Source organism: Falco rusticolus, chromosome 5, assembly GCF_015220075.1.
Source record: "Falco rusticolus isolate bFalRus1 chromosome 5, bFalRus1.pri, whole genome shotgun sequence".
Classification (NCBI taxonomy): Eukaryota; Metazoa; Chordata; class Aves; order Falconiformes; family Falconidae; genus Falco; species Falco rusticolus.
The window spans coordinates 77,456,067-77,479,244 of NC_051191.1; the positions used below are offsets into that span (position 1 = coordinate 77,456,067).

The 23,178-nt window shown below is 42.7% G+C and overlaps 1 protein-coding gene across 6 annotated transcripts in view; it reads left to right on the top strand.

Annotated features, from left to right (window-relative positions):
* The window catches only part of PRR5 (proline rich 5), a 94,172-nt gene that overhangs the window by 18,584 nt on the left and 52,410 nt on the right, over positions 1-23,178 (top strand). The window contains exons 2-3 of one of the 6 annotated variants that reach the window (XM_037389064.1): positions 5,095-5,226; positions 20,892-21,005. In XM_037389064.1, coding sequence (XP_037244961.1) covers positions 20,902-21,005 — 104 coding nt within the window. In that variant the 5' untranslated portion in view covers positions 5,095-5,226; positions 20,892-20,901. The other 5 variants (XM_037389063.1, XM_037389059.1, XM_037389062.1 and 2 more) reach the window with 5 other exon arrangements.

Below are 23,178 nucleotides of genomic sequence, written 5' to 3' on the forward strand. Positions count from 1 at the left end.
TTCAAACGCTGCTTCAAAAATTCATGAATTTGAGTGCTTTAATGGAAGCAAAGGAGAGACCTTTCTGTTTTGTCCTGAAAGGGCCTGTGGAAAATTCAAAGGGAACTTTTAATGTTTGGTTATGCTGCATTCACCCTCCAAGAACCCTTTTCCCTGAGTTAAGTGAAGCTTTAATGTCTTATTGAGATTGCTGTGGGATGTTGACTTACATGTGAGACCTTTAAATGGGCAGCCTGTAAACTAAGGCACTTAAAATCAAATATGGATTTAGCTTAAAATGATGCACATTATGAATAGGATTTTCCTGCTAAAATTGTTGAATAATTTTTTATAATTTTCATTAAATCAAAGCCAGGTCAGTGCAGAAAGATTTAAAAATGTTAGTCAATAAAGACTTTTATGAATTTGAGGAGCACTGCCGTCAGGATTTTTTGTGTGTCTGTTTTGTTAAGTCGTAGTTAGCCCTTGAAAAATGTGTTGCTGTTTTACCTCTACAATTAAATTCACAGCCTGCTTGCAGCATGGAAATGCTGGCAGTGATGTAGTTGCATTTGCAAGCTTTGCTTGTGAGATATTTTCACTTAAATCCAAATTAAACTTGGGGTGCTGTGAAATCCAGTTCACAAGGTGCTGTCTGCAAAATGGAGCATCACCACCTACATTTGTGCAAGCATGCTTGCAGTTATCTGTGTGCCACTTGTCCGTGCAATCAATTAGTCCTTACATTTAAGTTTTGGTCTATAGGAAATGTAGAATGAGAGACGTTTAAAATAGGAGTTGATGGAGTTTTGAGTGTGGAGAGAGATTTTAAGTAGCAGCTTTGAGTGTGGAGAAAGTCATAATGTGAGATAACAGAGGAGATCTTCTGGTGCTTTTAGACAAGGGTAATCCTGTAATTAGCCCCTTAAAGGTTTTGGGTTTTTTTTTGTTTTGGTATATTTGAATTTTGTCTCCATGGAGTGAAATTAGACACTTCTTTTAATGCAGAGCTTTCTATAACTTCTTCATCTGACTTCTTTTAAGAGTAACACCAAGGATTGTCAGGAGAAATTACTGCCTTTAGGTTCCTGTCTCCATAAGTTTATGTCCTCAGAGATATAAAAGCAGATTAAGTGTCACTATTGCTGCAGAAAAGAAACTCAGCAATACATGCAACAGAAAGAGTCTGTCAGCAAAAAAAAACAACAAAAAACCAAAACCCATCTATGAGAAGTCAGCTTTAAAAACAATCTTCTTGTTTGTCTGAGGTATAATGTTGTCCCAGGGAAAGTCAACAGGGGTTTCCCTATCCATTTCTGTAGCCAGAATTCATCCTTCAGTTGTAATTTGAATTTGTGGTATGAGCTTTAATTCCATTAAAGTGAAATACTTCTCTAAAGGAGAAAGATCTGGGAATTAAAGCCCAGAAGACATATTGCCATCTTTTTATTTCTGGCAAAAAAAAGAAAAAAAAAATTATACCTGCAAATCGTTCACAGATCTGAGAGAAGAGTGATCCAAGGTGCTTGGGAAGCCAGGTATAGCATAGTCTGAACTCCACGGTTTGCGTTGTTGGAACCAGTTGTAGACTGGCTTCTTAAGTGGCTGGGGAGGGGAAGGCTAAGACCACAACAAGCCACTTCATAGACTGAAATAAAGCTTAGCTAGCCTAAGGAAAATCTACATGTGTGGAGCTCGGGGAATAAAGCCAAGAGTACAGATGTTATGGTTTGTATTGATGTCTTTTCACTTCATTCTTCCAATGTGCTTTTTTTCCACGCTTCTGGTTGATTGAGCTGAGCTTGCAAAATTCTGAAAGTAGTGACCAAGCCGTTGCAATTTCCAGCCATTGATATGCTTCCCGGTCATTGCAGCCCCAAGTTAAAATCTTCCAGTAGAAAAGGGTCCATAACGGTGCTGCTCTGGGTTTTTGCACAACAGACTTTGGTCATGTCACCCTGCCAGGCTGATTGTGGTTTGATTACAATCACCATTTCCAGCCAGTGCGTTGATTCTTGGCTTGTACCTGTGTAGCTGCAGTCACTGAAATGATAGAGCTTATTTGCTGGCCACTCATAGCTGAATTGAAAGACGTGTGCAGTAATACCTAAAATGACAGCCATGTGACTGACTCATCTGGCTGTAGCTGGCTGAGCAGTAGGTGTAAGTGGGGCAACTGTGTCAGCTCCACTGAAATACCGATTTACAGCAGCTCTTGCCAGTCCTGAGGAGCAGCTCACATTCCCTTGAAATACCGATTTACAGCAGCTCTTGCCAGTCCTGAGGAGCAGCTCACATTCCCTTCCTGAGCAAGTTCATGCTATATGAGAAATGAATTTCATCCACACTCACAAGTAAGTTAGTCACTTAAAAAAGGAGGGCAGTTATATTAATGTATTCTTTGTAATGCACCTGTGATGCATGATCCTTTGCTTTACCCTATATTTTTGAATACTCTCTAGCATTTGCACAACTAGCCTTTCTGACAGAAAGAGCATTTTGGTTTTGAACAAATTTCAAACTAGCTGTTTTCTTAAGCAGCATCACCAGCCATGCTCCACCTTTTTCTCTTCTGCCCCCCACACAATATACGTGGAAATTACCCTGCCCTGCGGCTCAGAGCAGTTTGAGCCAAATCTGGATTTGTGGCAGCTTTGGGGTCCAAAAATCTCTGCAGTCGTGTTTCTCTCCATGCTGATCAGGAGGTCTCTAAAGCTACAACATGACAGTTATCCCTGAAAAAGTATTTTGGGTTGTTCATAGTGATTCTCCTCAGAGACTTGTATCGCTGCTTTCCCTATAGCAAGGTGGAGGGATTGGGTAAGTAGTATGAGCCTGAGAAAACTGTAAAGCAGTTCTGAAATTCTGCCTCTGGGAAATGTCTGGTTTAAGGCATGGCATCAATACTTGATAACAAAAGGCTGTATGAATTTTTGATTTGCTTTACCTGCCAAAATAACATACTGATTGCTCAGCTGGTGTGAGGAATATGCTTAATTACAGTCTCCTGGAACTTCTGTACAACAGCATCATGGGTTGTTTTTTTCCCAGGCATTCTCTTTTTTCTCTTTCCCCTGAACCTATAAATAGTTTAAGATATACAAGATATTAGATGAAAGCAAGATAAATGTAATTCACAAGTTTTTAAAAAATAATAATCTATACTTCATGCATGCATTGATGGAATAGCTGAGCTTTGATCATCAAAGTTAGGTCGATTTAAATAAAAAAGGCAGTGGAGTTTTATTCTGAAATAACCCCATCAGATCCTGAAGAATAGTGCTATGATGTTGGTTTATTATCTCAGCTAATCAAATTATCACAGATTACAGGCAAAATGGAGGATTATTTTTTTTATCTGCTAGCATAGAAATGTCAAAGCAGGATCTCCATGCAAAATACTCTTTTCGTACCCATAAGCATCTAAGCTTTTGAGAACCAAATGGCTATTATTACACTTCCTGTCCATCAGATCTGTCTAAACGCAGTGGGATTTCTCATATACTTTAAATTAGAAGATTAAGAATCTTCTTCAGTTTGCCTTTTAAGCAGGGAGGGAAACAAAGCCAACATTCATGACAAGACCTATTATTTTGGATACATGATTTGGTAGTATCCACTCCAGCTGAGATCAGTTGGTCGTAGCTTTTGGAAGACCTCAGTGTCCTGACTACTCCAGCAGTTTTGGCAGACACTCCTAATAGAAACCCAGCTGTATCAAAGAAGCGCTAGTCTGATATAACTTGCTTTGCTTAGAGCAGTTTTTCATATACTAGTCCAATGCCTAGCTGTGTCCACAGGAGTTTTTGTTGGTATAGCATGTTTGTATCCAGTGTACTATGCTCATATCTTGTGGTTTTGCTATACATCCCTCACTGCAAATTTACTTGTGTCATCTCACAGATGCACACACGTCACTGAGAAGGTTCCTTCCCCTGCCTTGCACCCAGGTACTCAACATAACAGTTCATGGCTCTGTAGCCTACAAACTGCGGGTAATTTCTGCCATTCTGCAGGCTGTCTGCTGAGCTGCTTATGTGTGTGCTTCTTAACGCATTGCAGTCAAAATGCACTGTCTTTGCAGAACACTGTTACTTAAACTAACACCTCTTGTTTTGACTAAAGTAAGTGGTACCAGAATGAAGCCGGCACCCATAGAGCAGACAAAAGGTGGGAGTATAAGGGGACTATTTAGTTCTCGAATGCAGGCAAGATTAACCTTAAAGGAAGTATTTTTAATCACATGCAGTTATTTACGTGCTTGCAAAATGGCTATGAAATGCCACAAAACAAAAGCAAAAGCAGTTTGTACCCGGGATAAACTGAGCCAAAAAGGACGTCTATATATTCCTAGTGAAAATTAGCAATGTGTTAGAGCTGGTACTAATGACTATGCAAAGTGCAAGGCATGAAGAACTGTACTCAGAATATGGATGCGGATATGTGTGTGTATGTATGTGTATTTATATTTTTTTATAATAAGTTTTTTAGTGTTTTATACTTATTGACCAGTGATTAAAAAAGAATTATCTTTAAATTATGAAGATGTTTGTATTGGAGTTAGAAGTCACACAATGGTAAATTCTGTGCTGCACCGAGATACCCACTCTGGGGTGGTTTATTGTGTTAATAGTCATCTCAGGGAGGCACTTCAAGACCAGCTTGGAACAGGCAATGATAATTACAGCCATAATTTGAAGGCCTAAAAAGGAATGTCGAGTATTTCTGAATGATGCATTTAGGGCTTTTCTGGGCCTTATAGGACAGCTGCTCTCCAAAGGTGATGACCGCAGATCATGCAGCATATTTCAAACCTTTTTCTGTCACCTCTTAAGTGCTGGAACACAGAACCACTTGCACAGTGTGTGCTCATGGAGACTCTTACCCTCCTTAGTGTGAGTGTAGCTCTTAGTGTTGGTGTCAATAAGTCTGTCCCCTCAAAGATAATAAAAGTGCAAGAAGAAACATTCCGTTCTGTCAGTGATGAGGTGGAATGGCACTGATTATTGCACTTACTTCTGCATTTCATGTGTAGGCTTATTGGTGCACTCTTGAGAAACAATTCCTAGAAGAGCAGTATTTGCAATATTACTACTTGTCCATCTTTTGTTGCAGAGCTGCCTTTTTTGCAAGGGGCTTTTTTCAACCAACTTGTATCATCTGTCAAGAATTTTCATGTGACTCGGAAACCTGTTGCAGAGTGTTCCCTGTTTGCTATTCAGTCCTGTTTTCATCTCACTTTAGCAGGTAAGCACCTGTTTCTGCAACACTATTTGCAACTGGAAAATGTTTCCAATTTCAGATACCCAGAGAGTTAGTTTTGTTGGACTCACTAGGTTTAACGTCTTCCAAAATTTCCCACGGAACCCACTGTATTTCCTACCATAGAAAAATATCTGAATAATGCTGTAGTACTTTGAGATTCTTAACATCAGTTCATGTCAGTCTATACCCCTCTAGCTTTAGTGCAGCTTAAAAAATGGTATGCATGAACTTTCAGCTGTGAATCTATTTACAGCTGAATCAGGGTTGTGAGCAAGCAATACAGAAAATTGCTTGAATTTTCTGCACTCTGAGAGGAGCCTCTAAATAACTTCATGTCCTTGGGGGGGAAAAAAGCCCTGAAGTAGAGAGCCACAGTGGGTGATGCCAAAGCTCGGGTGTTACCCATCACAGCGACCTCGAGCTGAATGAAAGGGTTCAGATACTGTTCACCAAAATCACAGTCAGAGGACGGTTGCAGAAACAGATTAAGCTGCCCAAGCTGACTGTGCATTGAAGCATACAAGGAATTCTCTAACGTTTTATGTCTGATTGATGTATATGTGGGTGTGGCAAGCAGCAGCCCTGAACAGCTGAGCGGTAGTAGTATCTTAGACAGCTGCAGCTGTTTCTGCAGAGGTGCTTGGCACAACCTCTAGAGTTCCTTAAAATTCATTGCTATAATTGGATCTGTGTTTGAGAGTCAAGGGTTTTAGGCAGGAGGAGATTTTTACACATTTCTTGAAATCACTTTCTGTACATGCTAGTCATTAAAGGAGTGTGTGTATGGGGGGGTGTGTCTGCATTTATGTGAAAGGAAAGTAAATGTCCTTAACCTGTCTTCAGTGTTCTGTTTTTTTTTTAAACATCATCACATGTAGTAGTTCTTATTTATTCAAAGCAACTTAGAAATTTTCTCAGAAAACCGTTGTCAGTTTCCTCCTCCAAAATAATTTTATTTCTGAATGTATTAAGAGACTTATTTTCTCTTAAAGATTTATTTACTTTGTCGCTAAGCTGCAGAATCGAACTTCTGCCATGGCTTCAACTTTTTTTTTTTCCTGTGGTTTTAAGCAAAGAGGTGTTTTCTGAAGAGTTTACTCTTGAAAACGTACATTGTGATTTACTTGGTAGTAATGCGTGCTTTCTTTCCAGTTTGTATCAAGCAGTAAATGATGGGAATGCCTAGTCCATGCTACTTCATTGCAGTGGAGCTGGATTTTGCTACAGTGGTTACATGGTTTGATCTCAGGCTGCAGGGGTAAATGGTCCCCTCTAATCTGCAGCTCCCACCAGCGCCTTGCACCATAATCCAGTGCAAGGCTGTGACCTGCAGCAGAATTTAGCTTGGTCTGTAGGCTGGGCACAGATGTTTAAAAGTGAGAGAACTAATTTTTACTTGTGCTGTACTTTTTTCCCTAAGGATTTCCAGGGTGGTGTTAGCTACTGCCTCTCTGGATTCCCTAAGAAGCGAGCAGTATCAGCAGCGGGGGGGGGGGGGGGGGGGGGAGGTATTGCACCATGGGAACTTGGTTGTTGCAGGTCATGAGGCGTTTGGGTATGGGCATCGCTTTTCTCCTTATAAGTGACTCCTCTGGAAAACTGGAGGGAAGAATTAGGGTATAACTCAGGAAATCCCTGCTACCTCTGCCCACGTCTTCAAGCATACCCTAGAAATCTCTGCTCCTGAACTTTGCAACCTTCTCTAAAACAAATACCCATGTCTGCTGTTAACTAAGTTAGCCGTCTCCCAACTAACCTATTACCAAACATGAGTTCTGTCAGCACCAGCTCCAAATACAGCTGCTAGGAGGATTCAGCCATTGTCAGCAGAACTAAAAGCTGCTCTAATGCTTCCCTGAAATATTTTGAAAAGTTCACTGTGAATATTCCATCTTTGTTTTGTTCATTGTTAAACTTTTTATTGTTGGTATGCTAAATAACTGCCCCTCAGAGTAAACAGACACACATGTGCATGCCTTCTGTTTTTAGCAGAGCATTTCCAAACCATCCCATTGTAAACTGTTTATAGGTTACTATGTAATCCGTAACCTTACTATGATGGACAGTCAGATCAGAGTTCCCACCACACAAGAAGGCATTATTAAACATTATGCCTGGAGCAACTTGCCACCACCCTGACAGTGTTTGCTGACTGGGAATACCAATGCCTTATGAAAAAACGCTGCCTGCCTGCTGCAAACCCAGCATTTTATAACCACTTGGGGTTTTTTTCATTGCAAAAGCCGTAACTTGCTGGTACTATAATAGACTTTAAGTGATGCTTACAGTTTTATTGTGTTCAAGCTTTATATTCCAACAGTGTGCATATTTTCACAGTTACATTTATTATTTGCTATTCATTGTGGTATGATATAATTTAAAGGTCTTAGGAGTCTGGTCCTACTGTAACAAGGTCTGTAGAAAACACATATTGAAGGTTTCAGGCCCCCACTAGTTTACATCTGCAGGCCATGGTCTTTTTAAATGGCTGCACATAGTTTTTACCATCTGGATGTCCCATATTATGCCATGGAAATGTCACAGGTTTCAAACCCAGTATATGCAGAAGCCTTGGGATGGCAGGAGCCTCATCAGAGCAGCCAGGTAGTATGTTTGCTGAGCTCACAAGGAGACAGAAGTCAGTAGCAGAGTGTTGAGATAATAATGGAGGTTAGCAGTGTTTACTGTCACAGCTGATAAGCACTCAGTCTTCTCATAATTAGTATTATGAGAAGTTCCTGGCAAAGTTTTAACTGTTTCCTCCCTTTTTTTTTTTCCTTCTCCAATACAAAGAGGAGAACCTGACAGTATTTTTATTTATTAATTCTCTTTGTCCACTGCTGGAGTGGGTGTTACTCTCAGCAAAACACTTTCCTAAAATTTCAGTGGATTCCCTAGTCAGGAGATGCTCTTAACTAGGAAATCCCATTTGCCTCTCTGTTGAAGCTGTCCCACAAAGAGTGCGAACTTTGTCCTTTTCTCTCAGTTTGGTCAGCAGCAGACTTTCCTAGAAATATTCCTAATTAAATATCTCCCTATCTGAAATACCAGCTGAGTTTATGAACCAAAGATAGCTCCCAAAGGTCTCTTCATTTAGGGTCAGAGCATGTACTTGAGGAAATTAAACATTCATTAGTAGGATGCCAGATTATTTACACTTGTATCATGATCAATCAGGCAATAACAGACTGGGGATGACATTCATCTCGTGTAATTTTAGGTACTTAAAGCTTGGAATACCGTATCCACATCTGAACTACTCACATTATGCTCTCTTTATAGTTGGTGGAGAGAACAGGCACATCCCCAGCACGACTTTCCTGACCATCTTTAAATACCTTTTATAGGATGTGATGAGGTGCACCCTGGATATATATGCCCAGTTTTCTCCAGCAACTACAGAATGAGGTCTGGATTTTCCTGTACATCTCCACTTGTGAGACATACATATCCCACTCCTGATGTTTCTTACCTCATTTCCTAGTAGTGCTGAATGAGCTCAAAAAACGGAAGGCCAAGGTAGAGTGACTGAACTTTATCACAAGAGTGTCTTAATTGCACCTTCCAGCTCTGACCTCCAAGGTCACTATGTTACTGTCACTGTGATCAAGAGTGTCTTGTCCCTTTTCAAGCTGTTACAGAGAATTTAATCAAAAGGAAGGAATTATTTCAGATGTTATTTCCAGTCTTCTTCCTGTTACTTATTTACCATCTCAGTAGAATGCAGACAATAGTAAAGTGTAGATAAAAACATAAGTATTCTATGTATAGATCTACCTATCTAACTGTATGTAAAATAACTCAACTATTTGACAACTTAAGTCTTACATTTATTACATTTAAATTTGTTTTAAGTAAAGGAAGGAGAAAATAGTGTCTTTCATTCCTCTCTTTTTTTTTTTACCCCCAACTCCACACAACTGCAACCCAAACAACTTTCACAGAGCTGAGAAAAGGAGGACAGGTCACCTCACTGAGGTCTGAATAATCTTCCAAAAGTTAAATAATAAGGATTAACAAAATAAGGCCTTTAAAAGTCATATGCCTAGCACAAAAAATCATGATGTGGGCTTGAAAATGGATTTTTTTTTAAATTTTATTATTTCTTTAGAACTTGTGTTCCGCATTTGAACTTAAATGGGACTTTTAACTGTTCCAGCACCTAATATTGATGACTAGATAGAACTTCTTGATAAAGCTGTAAGAAAACATGTGAAATGCAAGTGGGTCCTGGTCATGTTTTCATTAAGCCTCTTTACTAGGATTTAACAAAGTATCTAATAATTTTGGATGCCTTTGGTTTTGGCTATAAAAGTTTAGTCCCTTCATAGGGACAGTTATACGATATTAAGGATTCAGCCTCTAGAAATTAAGGCTCCTGTTTTTGGTTTTTTTTTTAACACTACTGCATGCCAACAATAGAGTTGAAAAGCCTTTTGCCTTTAAAACAAAATGGTTCAGAATATTTGAACCGAGAATATTTTCTGTTGAAAGCATTAGGTAGGAAGCAATACACTACAGTAAGCAATCATTGAAATTTTCTATTTTATTTCAGCAGAGTAAGTTTAGATGTGTTTACGTTTCATATGACACATGCAATTCTTATACTAAACAAACCAAGGAAACCCAAATGGAGTCAATGAACCATAAACACGGATACAAAAAGCCATTTATCTTTATGCCAGTCTGAATCAAAAGTTCAGTTCTGGATACTCTCCTTGCTCAGAGTATTCAAATCTGGATCCAAAACTCTCTGTTGGAGTCAATCTCTAAAACAGATGACAAAACTAACATAATGACACGCACATATATACACATGCACATACCTCCTTTTTAACATGCTGAGTATTAGCTGAGAGCCAGGATTGTTTTCAATTTATTTAACGTATAAAGTGATTCAAGGCTCCCTTCCCTGTTCTCCTCCCTTTTCCCAGTCTGGCCAAATCTTTGTGCATAGTTGGCTTCTACTGCTGCATAGCCAAATAATGCAGAAAGCAAGATGGCTGCTTTTTTTTTTTTTTTTTTTCCCCTTAGCAGAAAGGTAAAAGTTTTGTTTTACTTTTTTCCCCTGTGTTTATCAATCAAATTAAACAAACGGCTTAAAAATTGATGCAAGCAAATGGCAGCCAGAGTGCCCTTGTGCATTTTATAACTGCACCCAGCTGTGATAACAGTCCCACAGAATATATTTCTGCATTTTCTTTTTTTTTGTACACTTCACTGGTGATTCACTCCCTAGAAGGGATTCGCCCCTTTTAGGAGAGGGAGAATTCACTGGTTTCATGACCTTTTACTTCTGCAGCAGAAATGGGTGAACTCACTTGGAATAAATATGAACCAAGCCAAAACATTACACAGGACAAAATTAATTCTGAATCTGACCTTTCTGAGTCTGGGGGGTGGGTGGGGGAATGGGAAGAAAAAAAAAAAGTGTGTGTCTATCTTTTCATCAGTGCCTTACAAATTTGTAGGCACCAAAATATCAGAGCAGGGACTAAAGCTTTATGGATGTGTGTCCTAGTGAAAAGCAGATGAACAGCAAAACTAGAAGACTTAAGGTACCACGGCTGCTTTTTGGGTGTGTGCCAGAGCGTGGTGGGGGACCCCCTGCAGCCGCCTGGAGATGCCCAGATGCCCTGGCTGGTTGGAAGCTGCCGGTGCGCCTTGCCGCTCCGACCCACCTCATCACCACTGCTTGTGGTGGCCACGGCTCGAAAGGGGGGAAACAAGAAAAGCAGCACTTAAACATGCAGTGGTGGTTTGCCCCCTACTCGATGCTGGGCTGTGAAGAACAGAGCAAAAGTGGGAGGGGAGGAGGTTCTGTTGGCTTGCCCAGGATGGAGGGTGTGCCGCGGGAAGCATCTCCCACCAGGGAGGGGAACTGGCCTCAGATTTTTGTCACCCTCTGGACAGGGGGTGACACACCGCTGCCCCTGCACGCTGCCTGAGGTAACTGGGCCTGCTGTGTGTGCCCTGCTGTTGCTGCCCCTTTCATGCTATCTGGAAAACCAGAAGATTGACGTGTCATATAAAAAAACCCACACAAGATAGAACAGTGGTCAATTTATAAATGTTTGCAGGAGTTAAGCTGTTTCAGGCATGGGGCCTCTGGCCAAGCTGTCAGGCGTTCAGGGTCTCAGCGGGCCGCCCTGGCTGCCATTTTGTGTCGCCTCCACCAAGGCCAGTGGGGCCACCCGGCTGGCAGGGGTCGCAGTGGCGGCCGGCAGCCCCAGCCCTGCCCCGTTGCCGCTGTCAGGACTCGGGGCGCAGTGCGGCCCACGAGGAGGGATCTGTTGCCGCTGGCAAGCAGCAGTGACACCACTTCCTTGGCAGCCTCTCCTCAGCGTGGCCATGCTAATGTGCATCCCACCCAGAGGAGGCTGTAACAGGTTGTGAGGGGCTCTGTCAAAAAGTTAAACTCTAGTTAAAAGCAACGTGCCCGAGAGCATGCCTTCACAGATGTTATGGTGCATTTTTCACTGGTTTTTTTGTGTGTTACGTGGCTGTTTTCAGGGCTTTCTCCACACGCAGCCGGTGGGTGTGGGTATTCAGCACAGCTGCAGCAGCCCCCATGCTGCTGAGGAGGACACAGGCCCAGCATGGCCTGGCTGCCCTCGCAGGCATCCTCATCACCTCACCTCTTCAGGTGTCATAAGGCTGATACCTGCCATGGGGCTCAGATGGGCTTGAAATTAAAAAAAAAAAAAAAAAAAAAAAAGTAGGCTGACACAAAGTTTGCCAGATTTTGAGTCAGGGTGAGCAAAGGCAGCAGTTTCTCCATGAGGCCGAGCTTTGTCATCCTGTGATGCTCCTCTCAGCGATTACCCTGTTTCACCATGCAAATGTTAAGTTCGTGAAGTTTAGTACTACCCTATTTATGAAGACCAAAGTATATTAAAAGGTCTTGAGACAGAGATTTGAGCGTGGAGTTCACCACATTCCAGTTTTCCACACTCATGAGAGGTTTTAAATTTATTTATTTTTATCAGTGACGTTCCCCAAATGGAGTATGCTCTGCAGGAAGCAATTCAAGCAAGTGCTGGCTGCATGCCTGGTGCTACTTGGCCTATGGCTTTCTCTATGAAGGAGCCATGCGTTCTAGAAATAATGGCCCAGGGCTTTTGGTAGCAGGATCCCAGTGGTCCAGGGGAGCATCTGGGAGCCTTGCTCAAGATAAGTCCTTACCTTTCTGCTTTGGAGTGGGGGAACTTAATCTGCATGGGCTTTCAAACTGCTGGCCCTAGAGCAGCAAGCCTGAAAGATCTTGGAGGGCTAACAGCCCCTGATACCATGAAGCTTAAAACTTTTATGGTCCCAGCAGTTTTCTGAGGGGAGATGAGAAAGGAATTTTAGTTTTCCACTTGTTTAGAGAGCTTGAATTGCTTTGCAATGAAAAGTTAATATAGCCTAAGTTTGGAGAACAGATCATTTGAAATGACTAAGGGAAGCCTGGTGAACAAGAAAGCTGGAGCAGCAGGACTCATCAGGAAAGAGCAACAGGAAAAGTACCACAAAGCTGCTGAAGATGCACAAACCTTTGGAATGACACCACTGTTCTTCCATTGCATGCCTCAGTAGCTTGAGGAGGCTGGTGTTTATGCTGACTTCAGAGAGGGAGGAGTATCTACTGGTTATCTAGTTGTTGCTACCTTGTGGTGAAAAAAAAAATGTTTTCTGGAAGGAAATGTAATGGAATGTGCCTTACCTCCTTGATAATGAGGCATTCCTTCCAGGTGATAACTCAAATGGTGATGTCATGTTGATGTCTGATTGAAGATTGAGACTGGCTGATGAGCTTGCGTGAGAGTGAAAGGATTTTTTCCAAACCTTGCTGCGGAGTCTAAAAACTCCAGCAGTCAGCCCTTTGAGATGTGTTATTTCCAAGAGCATCCTGAGAAAACACTGATACGATGCATACTGGGAGGTCATAGTGCTGGACCAGCTGAACTGGTGAAATGAAAACTTAAAATCTTCATAATACAAGTGTACAATAATTTATGTGATGAAGGCCTTTTTTACCCTTCCTGTTTCCACTGCCTAGTACCTCAGTCTGCAGGGACTGTCTCAGCATGTGTGTATGAAAAGATGAGAAAAGGTCCCCATTTTTAAGTTCCTAATGAAAGTTCCACCATGCTGAATGCTACAGAGTCCAACTACACAGCTAGATGTTGGAATTTTGGATTACCTTTAAAATCTCTCTGGTGATTTTTCCATTCAGAAGAGTATCCTTGTGATGCAAAGGGAGAACAATAAATTTTCTGAAAGCCTCTATTTGTATTGAAGGCCAAGCTTTTGTGACTTTTACAGGACTACAAGATGTATTCCAGAGAGCATTTGGGTAACAGCAGCATAGCACCACCAGAGTCAGAAGATCCCTCAAATTTGCAGAGCTGTTTCTTGCATTGCTCAGTACTGGTGACCTCCCTGACATGCACAAGAGGTGGCAGTAATCTCAAGGCATGGTTCATGTTTCCAGCCGTGCTCACATTCTTGGAGAGAATATCACACAAACGATATCCTGGCTTTGAGAGTAAAGCCAGGATATCACTCGTAACTAACAGCTGGCCACCAGTGCAGTTTATTAGAAACTCAGCTAGTTACTGAAGTGGGTTCTTTGTCTTGGTGACCTTCCAAGGCAATCAGAGCCTTCTTGGAAGACCTTGAAACAGAAATGTTTGGATGTAAGAAAAATAGCACTGCGCAGCACACAATTCCGATCTCCCAGGGTTCACAGATTTGGAAGGCACTGTACCATATGTAACTGCAGAAGACAGCACTGAAATACTGTAGCTGCTGCATCAAGGTCATGGTGTTCTGGGATCCAATTAAAATTATGCAAGATAGGCAATTTAGAAAGGAATTCACATAGAGCTCAGGAAGGAAAAAAATTGTATGCATTATGCACTCAAGTTACTTCACAAGATTAATTTTCCACTATCTCATGATCTTGTAATAAGAGCACAAAGTATTTTAAACATTTGATTTCCTTATTGATCAGAACTCTTGAGACCTTACTTTCTAATTCACAGTTACAGGTTTGACTTCCATGTAACAGCAAAGTTGTGGGCTTGCCTTGAAGTATGCACTGGTTGCAATGAGTTGTGAATTTGGTGAGTGAGCAACAGTGAAACCTGGAACAGGCATGTCTGATGCTAAGAAACCCACCTCCTTCCCTGGAGGTGATGTGAATGGAAAGTGGTAATGCTGCAGGTCCTATAATCCAGAGCATTGCTCCTCACCTCCTCCAACATAACGATCATGCTTATTCAGATCACTGCACTATCTTTAATTCCCAGAACCTATAAAGAGATAATGAGGAACGATACTGCAAGCTAGGGGAATTGCAGTTTGATGGAAAGCCTGATATTTTGGGTGGAGGCATCACAGGCCTATTCCTATCCTAATTCTCCCCTAATTCCTATCTCCTGAAGAACAAGGATAAACAATTTAGCTATCTACTGTATTTTAAGAACTGCTTACATTGTTCTGCTCTGTAAACCAAAAACTGCTGCTGGCAAAGGGGATGGGATTTCATGGATGCTTTGAGCAGAGGTTTCCTTACAGGTATTGCTAGATTCATGACCTCTGTTAGATTAGGCTGGTGACTAGGGACTTATTCTGAGCTCAGGGCACTGTTTTGCTAGCTGGAGTAGAAACACCAAGTGAAAAGGGTAAAGAAGAGATAAAGAAGAGCTCACAGTCCAAACAGGCAGGACAAAGATTTGATTCCCTTAGAGCCAGCTGAAGAGTGGTTTGCAAACACCTTCTAAGTACCAGTGTTTTAGTCTCCTTTTTCTTTTTCCTTGCCTTTTTCTTTATATTTAAAAACTTTGCCTGAGGAAGAATTGGCTAACCAAGAAAGACAAAAAATGAAGAGGGAGCACAAGAGCAAAGAGTGACAGAGAGGCAGGAAGGGAGCAAGGTGGGGAGACTGAGAAGCTCAAACAGTCAGTGAACAGGTAAGAAATGTCATCCAGCAGAAAACTGTGAAAAGAAACTAGACAGGGGTGGTTGCTGCAGTGTGGATGTTCCTTTGCTCAGGTGCAGGTGTCTCTACTGAGAAAGTCTCCTAGGCACATTCATGTTGCTGTGCCTCACATTGAACAACACTGGGAAGGGAAGGTCCAGGAAATTGGCTCTGATCCTCCGCAGGCTGCAGTGATTGCAGGTGTCCATGTTTGGTGCAAGCCGGTGTATCTCCAAGGCAGGCAGTGGGACTGCAGCAGCCGTGGCTGTTTGCGCGTGGGGTCTGAAGCTTTGTAGGATGGACTGTGCTTGTAGGTGTTAAAGCAGAAATGGTGAGGGGGGCAGAGCATCCCTTTCTAGAAGTAGTCAAAGGACTCTTCTTAGGTGTCACCTTCTGCTTGCTTAGGAAGGAGATACTGTGTTGGACATTTCTTCTTTTTCACAGCATAAAAGATGAAATGCCATGTGTGAGTCCTACGTGCAGCTGAAGGAGCAGAAAACCCATCTCTGTCTAAAGGGGGGCAACTGCGGTCATGTGGGCATGACTGGTCTCAGAATGCAGAAGTATAGGAGTACACGGAGGTGTTTCGGAGGTTTGATAAATGGCCCAGTAAGCCCTGATCCCCTCTTAATAATCAGTGCTTGGCTGTGGTGAGGAGAGAAATTAAGCAAAGGACTAACAAACCCAAGTCTGTCCTGTGACCAGCCTCAATAAACAACAGGCAGAAACTGTCCTTGAGAGTGCCTTTATCTCCAGAGGTTGCAGAGTCAGTGAGATGGAGGGAGAAGGGTGTAAACAGGGCCTGTTTGGTTTCATACTTTATTCTCTTTATTCTTTGTTTTCTGATGATAAAGGAGCTTTATGTGCATATTGTAGCAAAGGAATTGATGAGTCATAAGGATTGCAACTTCATTTCCCCCTCCACTCTTTTTATTTTTTTCCTGATAGTCACCTCTCCTTCCTTTCCGTCTTGCCCCTCCTCTGCTGGCGCAGCAGGACGTGCTGCGCCTTTAAGAAGTGTGGTTTTTCAGAAGACTAATTCCTGAGCTTTGGCATGTGTTGAGGCATGCCGTAAGTTTTGTGGTGTGGTGAAAAACTAAAGTGCATTTGTCTAGGGAGGTTTTTAACTCCTTTCAGCCATAGATACACTTTACCTCTTTGTTCTTCACTTACAGAGCTTACACCATTCAGCACTTCCATAGGGATTTCTGCTTTCTTCTCCAAAAGAGGAGGGGAGATAAAGTAAAGTATCAGGCTTTTTTTTTTCCCTCCCCCCCACCCCCCAATTAAAATTTCTATTTATTGAATTGGTTTTTACATGGCAGAGCTCTGGTGAATAAAGCTGAGATAGCAAATTCTCTTGCTGATTATAGCCTCCCACTGGCACCAATATCGCTGCAGTGTTAACCTGTCATTGCAGTAGCAGAACAGTGTCGCCGAAGACACACTGACCCTAGCAGTCACAGCATTGGCAGCTTTATTATAAATTTCATATACTGTGAATTTCTTAAAGTTCCTGTTCATGAACGTTGCTTTTTGCTGCCTTTCCCCTCTCATCACGGTCAAAAAGAAACTTGTAAGAAGACAATACAATTGTACTGTGAAAATTCATATAGCATTGCATAAATAAAATGTAGGATGTCCTTTTTTCCTTTTTTTTTTTTTTTTAGCAAATCTTATTCTTTTGAAACTAAGTGTATGCTTGGGGAGGTCTGCCTGGATATTTTTTTCACATTTGCTAGAGACAGTCTTTAAACCACAGATTCCAGTTGGGAATGTTGTAGGTGTTACAGGCATACCAGGAGGTAACTACATAGTTACGCTTGGTCATTATTTGAAAAGCTGTGCTTGCTACGAGGTCCTGGAGCTGTATGCCAACGTTGTCTTGTAATAACAGCATAAATCCTCCTGGGCTGTCAGCCTATATTCATGTACCATACATTGTTTGAGGCCTCAAGATAGCAAGTAAGTCCAGGTGAGCAGAATTCCCCTATGTCTCCGGCACTGTGGCAGCTCCAGGACTTGCTGTGTAGTCACCTGCAGGATGTGGGCCCCACGGATGAAAGAATGGCTTCCAGTAGAGACAGGCCTGTTTTTATGAGAGGAGATGTTGGAGGGGAAGGGAGGGAGCAGGAGCTAGGGCTGGATGTGCCTTCCACACTGAGGTGGTTATGTGGCTTTGATTAAATCACTTAACCTTTGAGATGCAGGTTTCGTGTGAGTGAAATAGTGGAATTAGCACTGTGTATGGCATGCTGGGATTAAATGAATTAACGTAACAGTACTTCACAGTCTCAGCTCTGTAAATGTGCTGAGTGCAGTTCTATTTAAGAAGCTTGTAGTGCTCCTTACTGAGCCTACAGGAGGGCTCCCACCAATCCCCTGTCCTCCCCTCCTTCCCAATTAGTCCGGTCAGTGCTCTTATCCCTCTCCATGACCAATAGCGAGCGGTCTTTGCCACTTAGCTTCTTGATCTTGAAGCAGTGCTGTATTGCGACAACTCTCTTCACAAGTGGCTACAGAGGAACAGCCGCATCTCAAGCCCTGGCGAGGAGCTCTGTCTTCTGCATTGCCCTCTGGCTGCCTGGGCCCAAGGAGTCCCCAGCTACCCAGTGCCTGCAGCATCCCCTTGATAGCGTGCTGGAACAGGAGGTAGAAGTCCTGGGATCTCTTGACATCTCTGCTACCTGCTCATGGGGTGGCCTGGGCAAGTCACACCACCTTTCTCTTCTTCACTCTTAATGCTGAAGTGTGGATTGTATCCTTTACCTTCATACCCAAGAGCTGCTCAGGCTGAGTTAATGAATGCCGTGAAGTCAAGGATGTCCATGGACGCGCAGCACAATGTAAATGTGAAGTATTACTCTCTAATTATGGGTGGAGGTAACCCTTCTTGAAAATTATTTGTTTTATCATAAATCCACATTTCATCAGGTGGAATTGTAGGAAGGAAGAAGAATATAGAAAGCCTGTGCTCTGTTACCTCAATCCAGATTTTTTCAGGAAACTGGAATGCTGCCTCTCCCATGTGTTATGTGCATGTGTCGCCTCTGAATCTACTACTGGTTACTGAGATTGATGGGGTGGCATAAAACCAGTCTGACTTCTATAGGTGTAATATTTCAATATACAGATGAAAAGAGGTCCTTTTTTCTTTTTTTATTTTTTTTAATTTTTCCTCTTGGGATTTGGCGTTTTATAAGGAAGCTTAGTACTGCTTTTTGCAGCATTGTCTGGCATATCCAGGGTTGACAAAGCAGCTCCTTGGGTTCAGTCAGTTAGCTAGTTGAGGATTTTAGGAAAAAAGCAGATGAAACATTATTATTTAGCTGCTGACATACTGGCAACATCAGGGTACAGTTTGTAAAGTCTCCAATGCTGCTGAGGGATCAAAGAGTTAAAAATTCCAAGGGTTTAATCCAGTATAATAACGTTTTGCAAGGCCTATCAAATTCACAGCAAGTGAGAAGCAGAAAGGCAAGTGAACTAGGTGGAAGATGAAATTAGATGGAATTATATTGCTACAGGTTTATCTAACTAGTTGTTTGACTTAACAGGGTAGATGCATGTTTATCTGAGTTCTCAGCAGAAGCTCAGACTGAGTCCTGCTCTCCTGCTCTCCCAGGCTGTATTATCCACAGAAATTCAGTGCCCTTCATCTGATTTGAACAAAGCAGTGTTCTGCTGTATCTATTTTTGGTCACTGATTTGTATGCTGTAGAAGCCATCTCATTCCTTAGAATACAGCCATATATTGTTGTGTTTGTTTTCCTTTTGCTGCTGTGTACATAGTGGATTGTTGTTCATTTGTTTGAAGGATTTAAACATCTGAAAGAGACCGGGGATGGCAATGCCTTTGTACATAGGTTAGATGTGGAGCTGCAGGTTCCTTCCGAAGTGAAATGTTATGTGCCATCTACTGCGATGCTTATTTGTGTACTTGAGGCTTTTGGTGTGGGAAGGACAATCAAAGTAATGCTAATCCAAGCAGCTGGGTAAAACTACTACTGCTAAAACTAGCACAAGGCAAAAATGGATATATTTCCCTAGGTAGTTCTGCAACTAGAGGTAATACCAAATATAAATTATGGAAGTAAATATTTGTATGCAATAAGCTTAGCTGAGTTCGGGGGTGTAGTGAGAGGAATCAGTTTTTACTGAAATATGTTGGTAAACGATGCACATAGGGCAGATCTCATCTGTGAGAAATTCAGTTCTTCTGTAATGTAAGCTTCGCCATATTATTTGGACACAAAGAAAACCAGTTATAGCCTGAATCTAGACAATAGGCTATCACTGATGAAAAAAGTAAGTAGAAAGTGGGAGATAAAAGGAAGGCTAAGTTGTTCTATATTGCAGCCCCTTTCCCATGAGTGGAAGGTTACTCTGCAAGGAGCCGTCGTAGCTTTTACCAGACTATTTGCAGAGCAGTGCTGTAGCAACAGAAAAGCAGTTCTTACGCTCTGGCTCAGTCTATTGCAAACAATTTATTTTCTGAGAAAGCTAATAGCTGTTTTGTTACATTACTTCCCAGCAGATGAGCCAGGCACTCCTGAATTTAGAACAGAACCACAAGTGAGTGACAGCGAGCTAAGCATGGGCTGGAGTCTTGTGGCAGCATATACCTTCAGCTCCAGTGCTGCAGTCGGAGAGAGAAAGATTTTTCCTTTGAAGCTAAGACACCTGGGGCTTTTGTAGAAACTAAGTATGCCTCGAGTTGTGCAGCTGTTATCTCAATTAAAAAAAAAAAAAAAGAAAAAAAAAAGGCAGAGAAAGACAAAGCACCCGGCTTTTCTATGCACCACCAAAGATTCCTCAAAATGCTAAAACCCAAATCAGCACTTTTCATTCTGCAGTTGTGTTGCTTGCAAATACTTTCCATCTTGTGGCTTATGTGACACTTTCAGGCGAAGCAGCCTCCCAGGCGAGCCATGAGGCTGTGCTGTGTGCGTACGGGAGAGAGGGAGCGCCGGAGTGTGCATATGTATATGTATGAGTGAGGGAGCGAGAGCGCGTGTGTGCAGTGTCGTAACATGGCAGGGCACAGGCAGTTATGAAACTTTCCAATAAAGTCTCAGTGCGTCAGTATTGGTTGCTTGGGTGGTGGTGGTTTTTTTTTTTTTTTTTTTCCTGTCCGTTGCCCTCCAGTTTCATTTCCATTTGTGAGCGAAGAGAGAGGGAGAGGTTGAGAAATGCTAGCAGACCCCCACAAGCCACTGGAGGAGCCGAGCAGTTCCCACGACAGGTGGAGCACGCCGCCGCGGCACTGAGCAACATTCCCGGGCCATGGTGCCTGGGGACAGGGGGAGGGGAAGCCCTCGCACTCGGGGCAGCTGCGCTTGTAAGGGGCCCCTTGAAAGTGCTGCAGCAGCAGCCAGAAATTCGACTTTTATTTTTTGAAAGGACTGGAGAAATTATTAACCACAGTTGATGACGTCAGAGTTGATCTGATTAAAGGTTTGTTTTCTTGCTGGCAGAGGTGTGCTCTGTAGAGACTGGTTCTCTCTTCTTTTTTTTTTAAGTTTCTTTTTTGAACAGCAAACGGAGGGAACTGCTCGCATTGCTGCTGCTGCTGCTGCCGCTGCTGCTGCTCCAGCTGCGTGTGTGTGTGTGTAAACAGGATGGTGTATCTGTAGCTGCCACGCGCAAACACACATTTGACCATGAGGACTCTTCGCAGGTTGAAGTTCATGAGTTCGCCCAGCCTCAGTGATCTGGGCAAGAGAGAGCAGGCAGCCTTGGATGAGCGGGGGACCCAGCAGCGACGGGCCTGCTCCAACGCTACCTGGAACAGGTAAGGTCTCGCACAATGTGCTGACTCCCCTGCAGCCTCTCCACCCTCCCGCGGCTGCAATGTAACGTGTGGGTAGCCGCTCTGTTAGCTTGCAGGCTAGGCTGCCTTGCTCGCAGCTCGGCAAGATTGCAGTACGCCAGGCTTCTGCTTAGCCTGTTAGGCGTACTGGAGTTTGCGTTCAAGTAAAAGACGGGAGTGGCTTTTTTCCCGTTGCTGTTAACCTTTCTCTGAAGGCTGATAGCAAAGAGCCTTTCCTGCAGAAGCCTCAGCCTGCTCTCCCTTGTGATGGACAAGGACTTATTTCACAGGGTCCAGCTACAGATACCTCTTTGTGTCTATCTGGATATTCTCATTTGTGGTTGATTAGGTTTATTTTAGTTTAAAAAAAATTAGGCATACACAACTGTTAAAATAAAATTTTATCTGCGTGAGTATATATATTGCTGGTTGTTGATACAGATATGACAAAGTCTGTTCAGTTTACTCACATTAATACATATACGTCTGTGCATGCATGTATGCGCGCAAGCAAGCACATGCACTTTGGACAGGGAAAAGTAAGTCCTGATTGTTTCCTTTATTGTGTTTATACATTTGAATTCTATTACTGTTTGACAGAAATCCCATGCAAACATTTTGTTATGAATGTATCACTTAGCACAGATACTGAGAAAGCATCTTAATGACTGTTTTGGTGACACTTTTAAAGATAAGTCATTAGGAATTATATTCTTATGTCCTTTTTGAAAAGTAAATGTCATTTCCTGTGTCACAGCTTGGAAAGCATCATTTGTAATGTTTTTTAATTGTATGGTGGTACAGCTTTAGGAAGAATAATACCAATGAACTGTAGACACATTTGTTAAAGGTATTTCAATTTTGAGGAAAAAAAAGACTTACAAAGTATCACATCTTCTGTCCCTCTCACCACTCGGTTTGTGGTTTCATGTCTGCATTATGAATTAGTTGTTGAATGCCAGCAGCACACAAAACAGTGAAAGTGTAGCAGTCACAAAAGAGACTGAGTTTCTGCTCAAATACCAGGCTATTTATATGACCCTGAGTTGCACCCAAGGTCTGGTTGGTGGTGATAATTAAAGGCTAGATTGGACCATCTTGGCTTATGCCATTTGGGACTTCAGTTGACCAGTAGCCCCATGGGAAGCAGCAGGGAGTAAGGTACTCCTTGGCGTGAGCAAAGGTGACAGAATATGGTCCCCGAAGCCTTTTAGTGGTGGTGTGCTGACAGCATTTGCTGGCAGGATTAGCATTTCCAGGTCTCACTTGCGAGGAGGGAGCTGTGGAGCTGGGTGTGCATGGAGGGCAGGTCAGGCACCGGCCACGCTGGGAAGAGGAGAGCTCCAGGCTTACAGGCTGCTGATGTTAAAGCCAGAGGATTTTTCTAAGTGAGCTGGAGCAAGAGTTTATTTTTAATTCATACAGGACAGGTGTAGCTCTGGCCAGAATTGATTGCTGATCAGCGAGCTAGATGTCTGCACGTCTCATCCAAACAAGCAGACAACTGTCCCTTTGCCTGTTCCTGGGGCAGGTGCCTGTGAGGCATCCTGTCACACCTTTGCATGAACTCAGGCCTAACCGTGCTTTCCTGTTGTGGGCTGCCTTTTCCCTGTGCAGGAATTGCTGAGCTGTCCCTTGTGTTTGGTGGCACATGGTGGCCTCCAGATCGCCTTGGAGGCTCTGGCAGGGCTGCTGCTACCTGCGGTGGCAAGTCAAGTGGGCATCGCGTGTCTGTGCTATCAGCTGCCTAAAGCTATGGCTAGTACTGCAGATTATGAGCCAGTTGCACTGCATGGGCAAAGGGAAGGTCTTTCATTTCTTCATCAATAGTGCAAGGCTTTCTCCTGATTGGAGGTGAGAGTGAGGGTCAAGATTTGTATCCTGTCTTGGTTTTAGGAAACACAGATATTCTGCAGGCTGTAAAACTGGAGTTTATCCTCAGGAAAGCCAGGGCTTAAATGATGTTGGATCAGTTGTATTAAGAATGTATGCAATGTAGCTTCTGCCTGTCACCAGTGTGTGCCCATCTTGGCAGGTGTAACAGGGCTGGTCTGGAGGGAGTTGATATTCAGCTTTCCTGGAGAGACCGTAACATTAGTGTCACAAACTGAGCATCTGAACTTCCACTCACCAGAAATCTTGGGTGGGTTTTGAA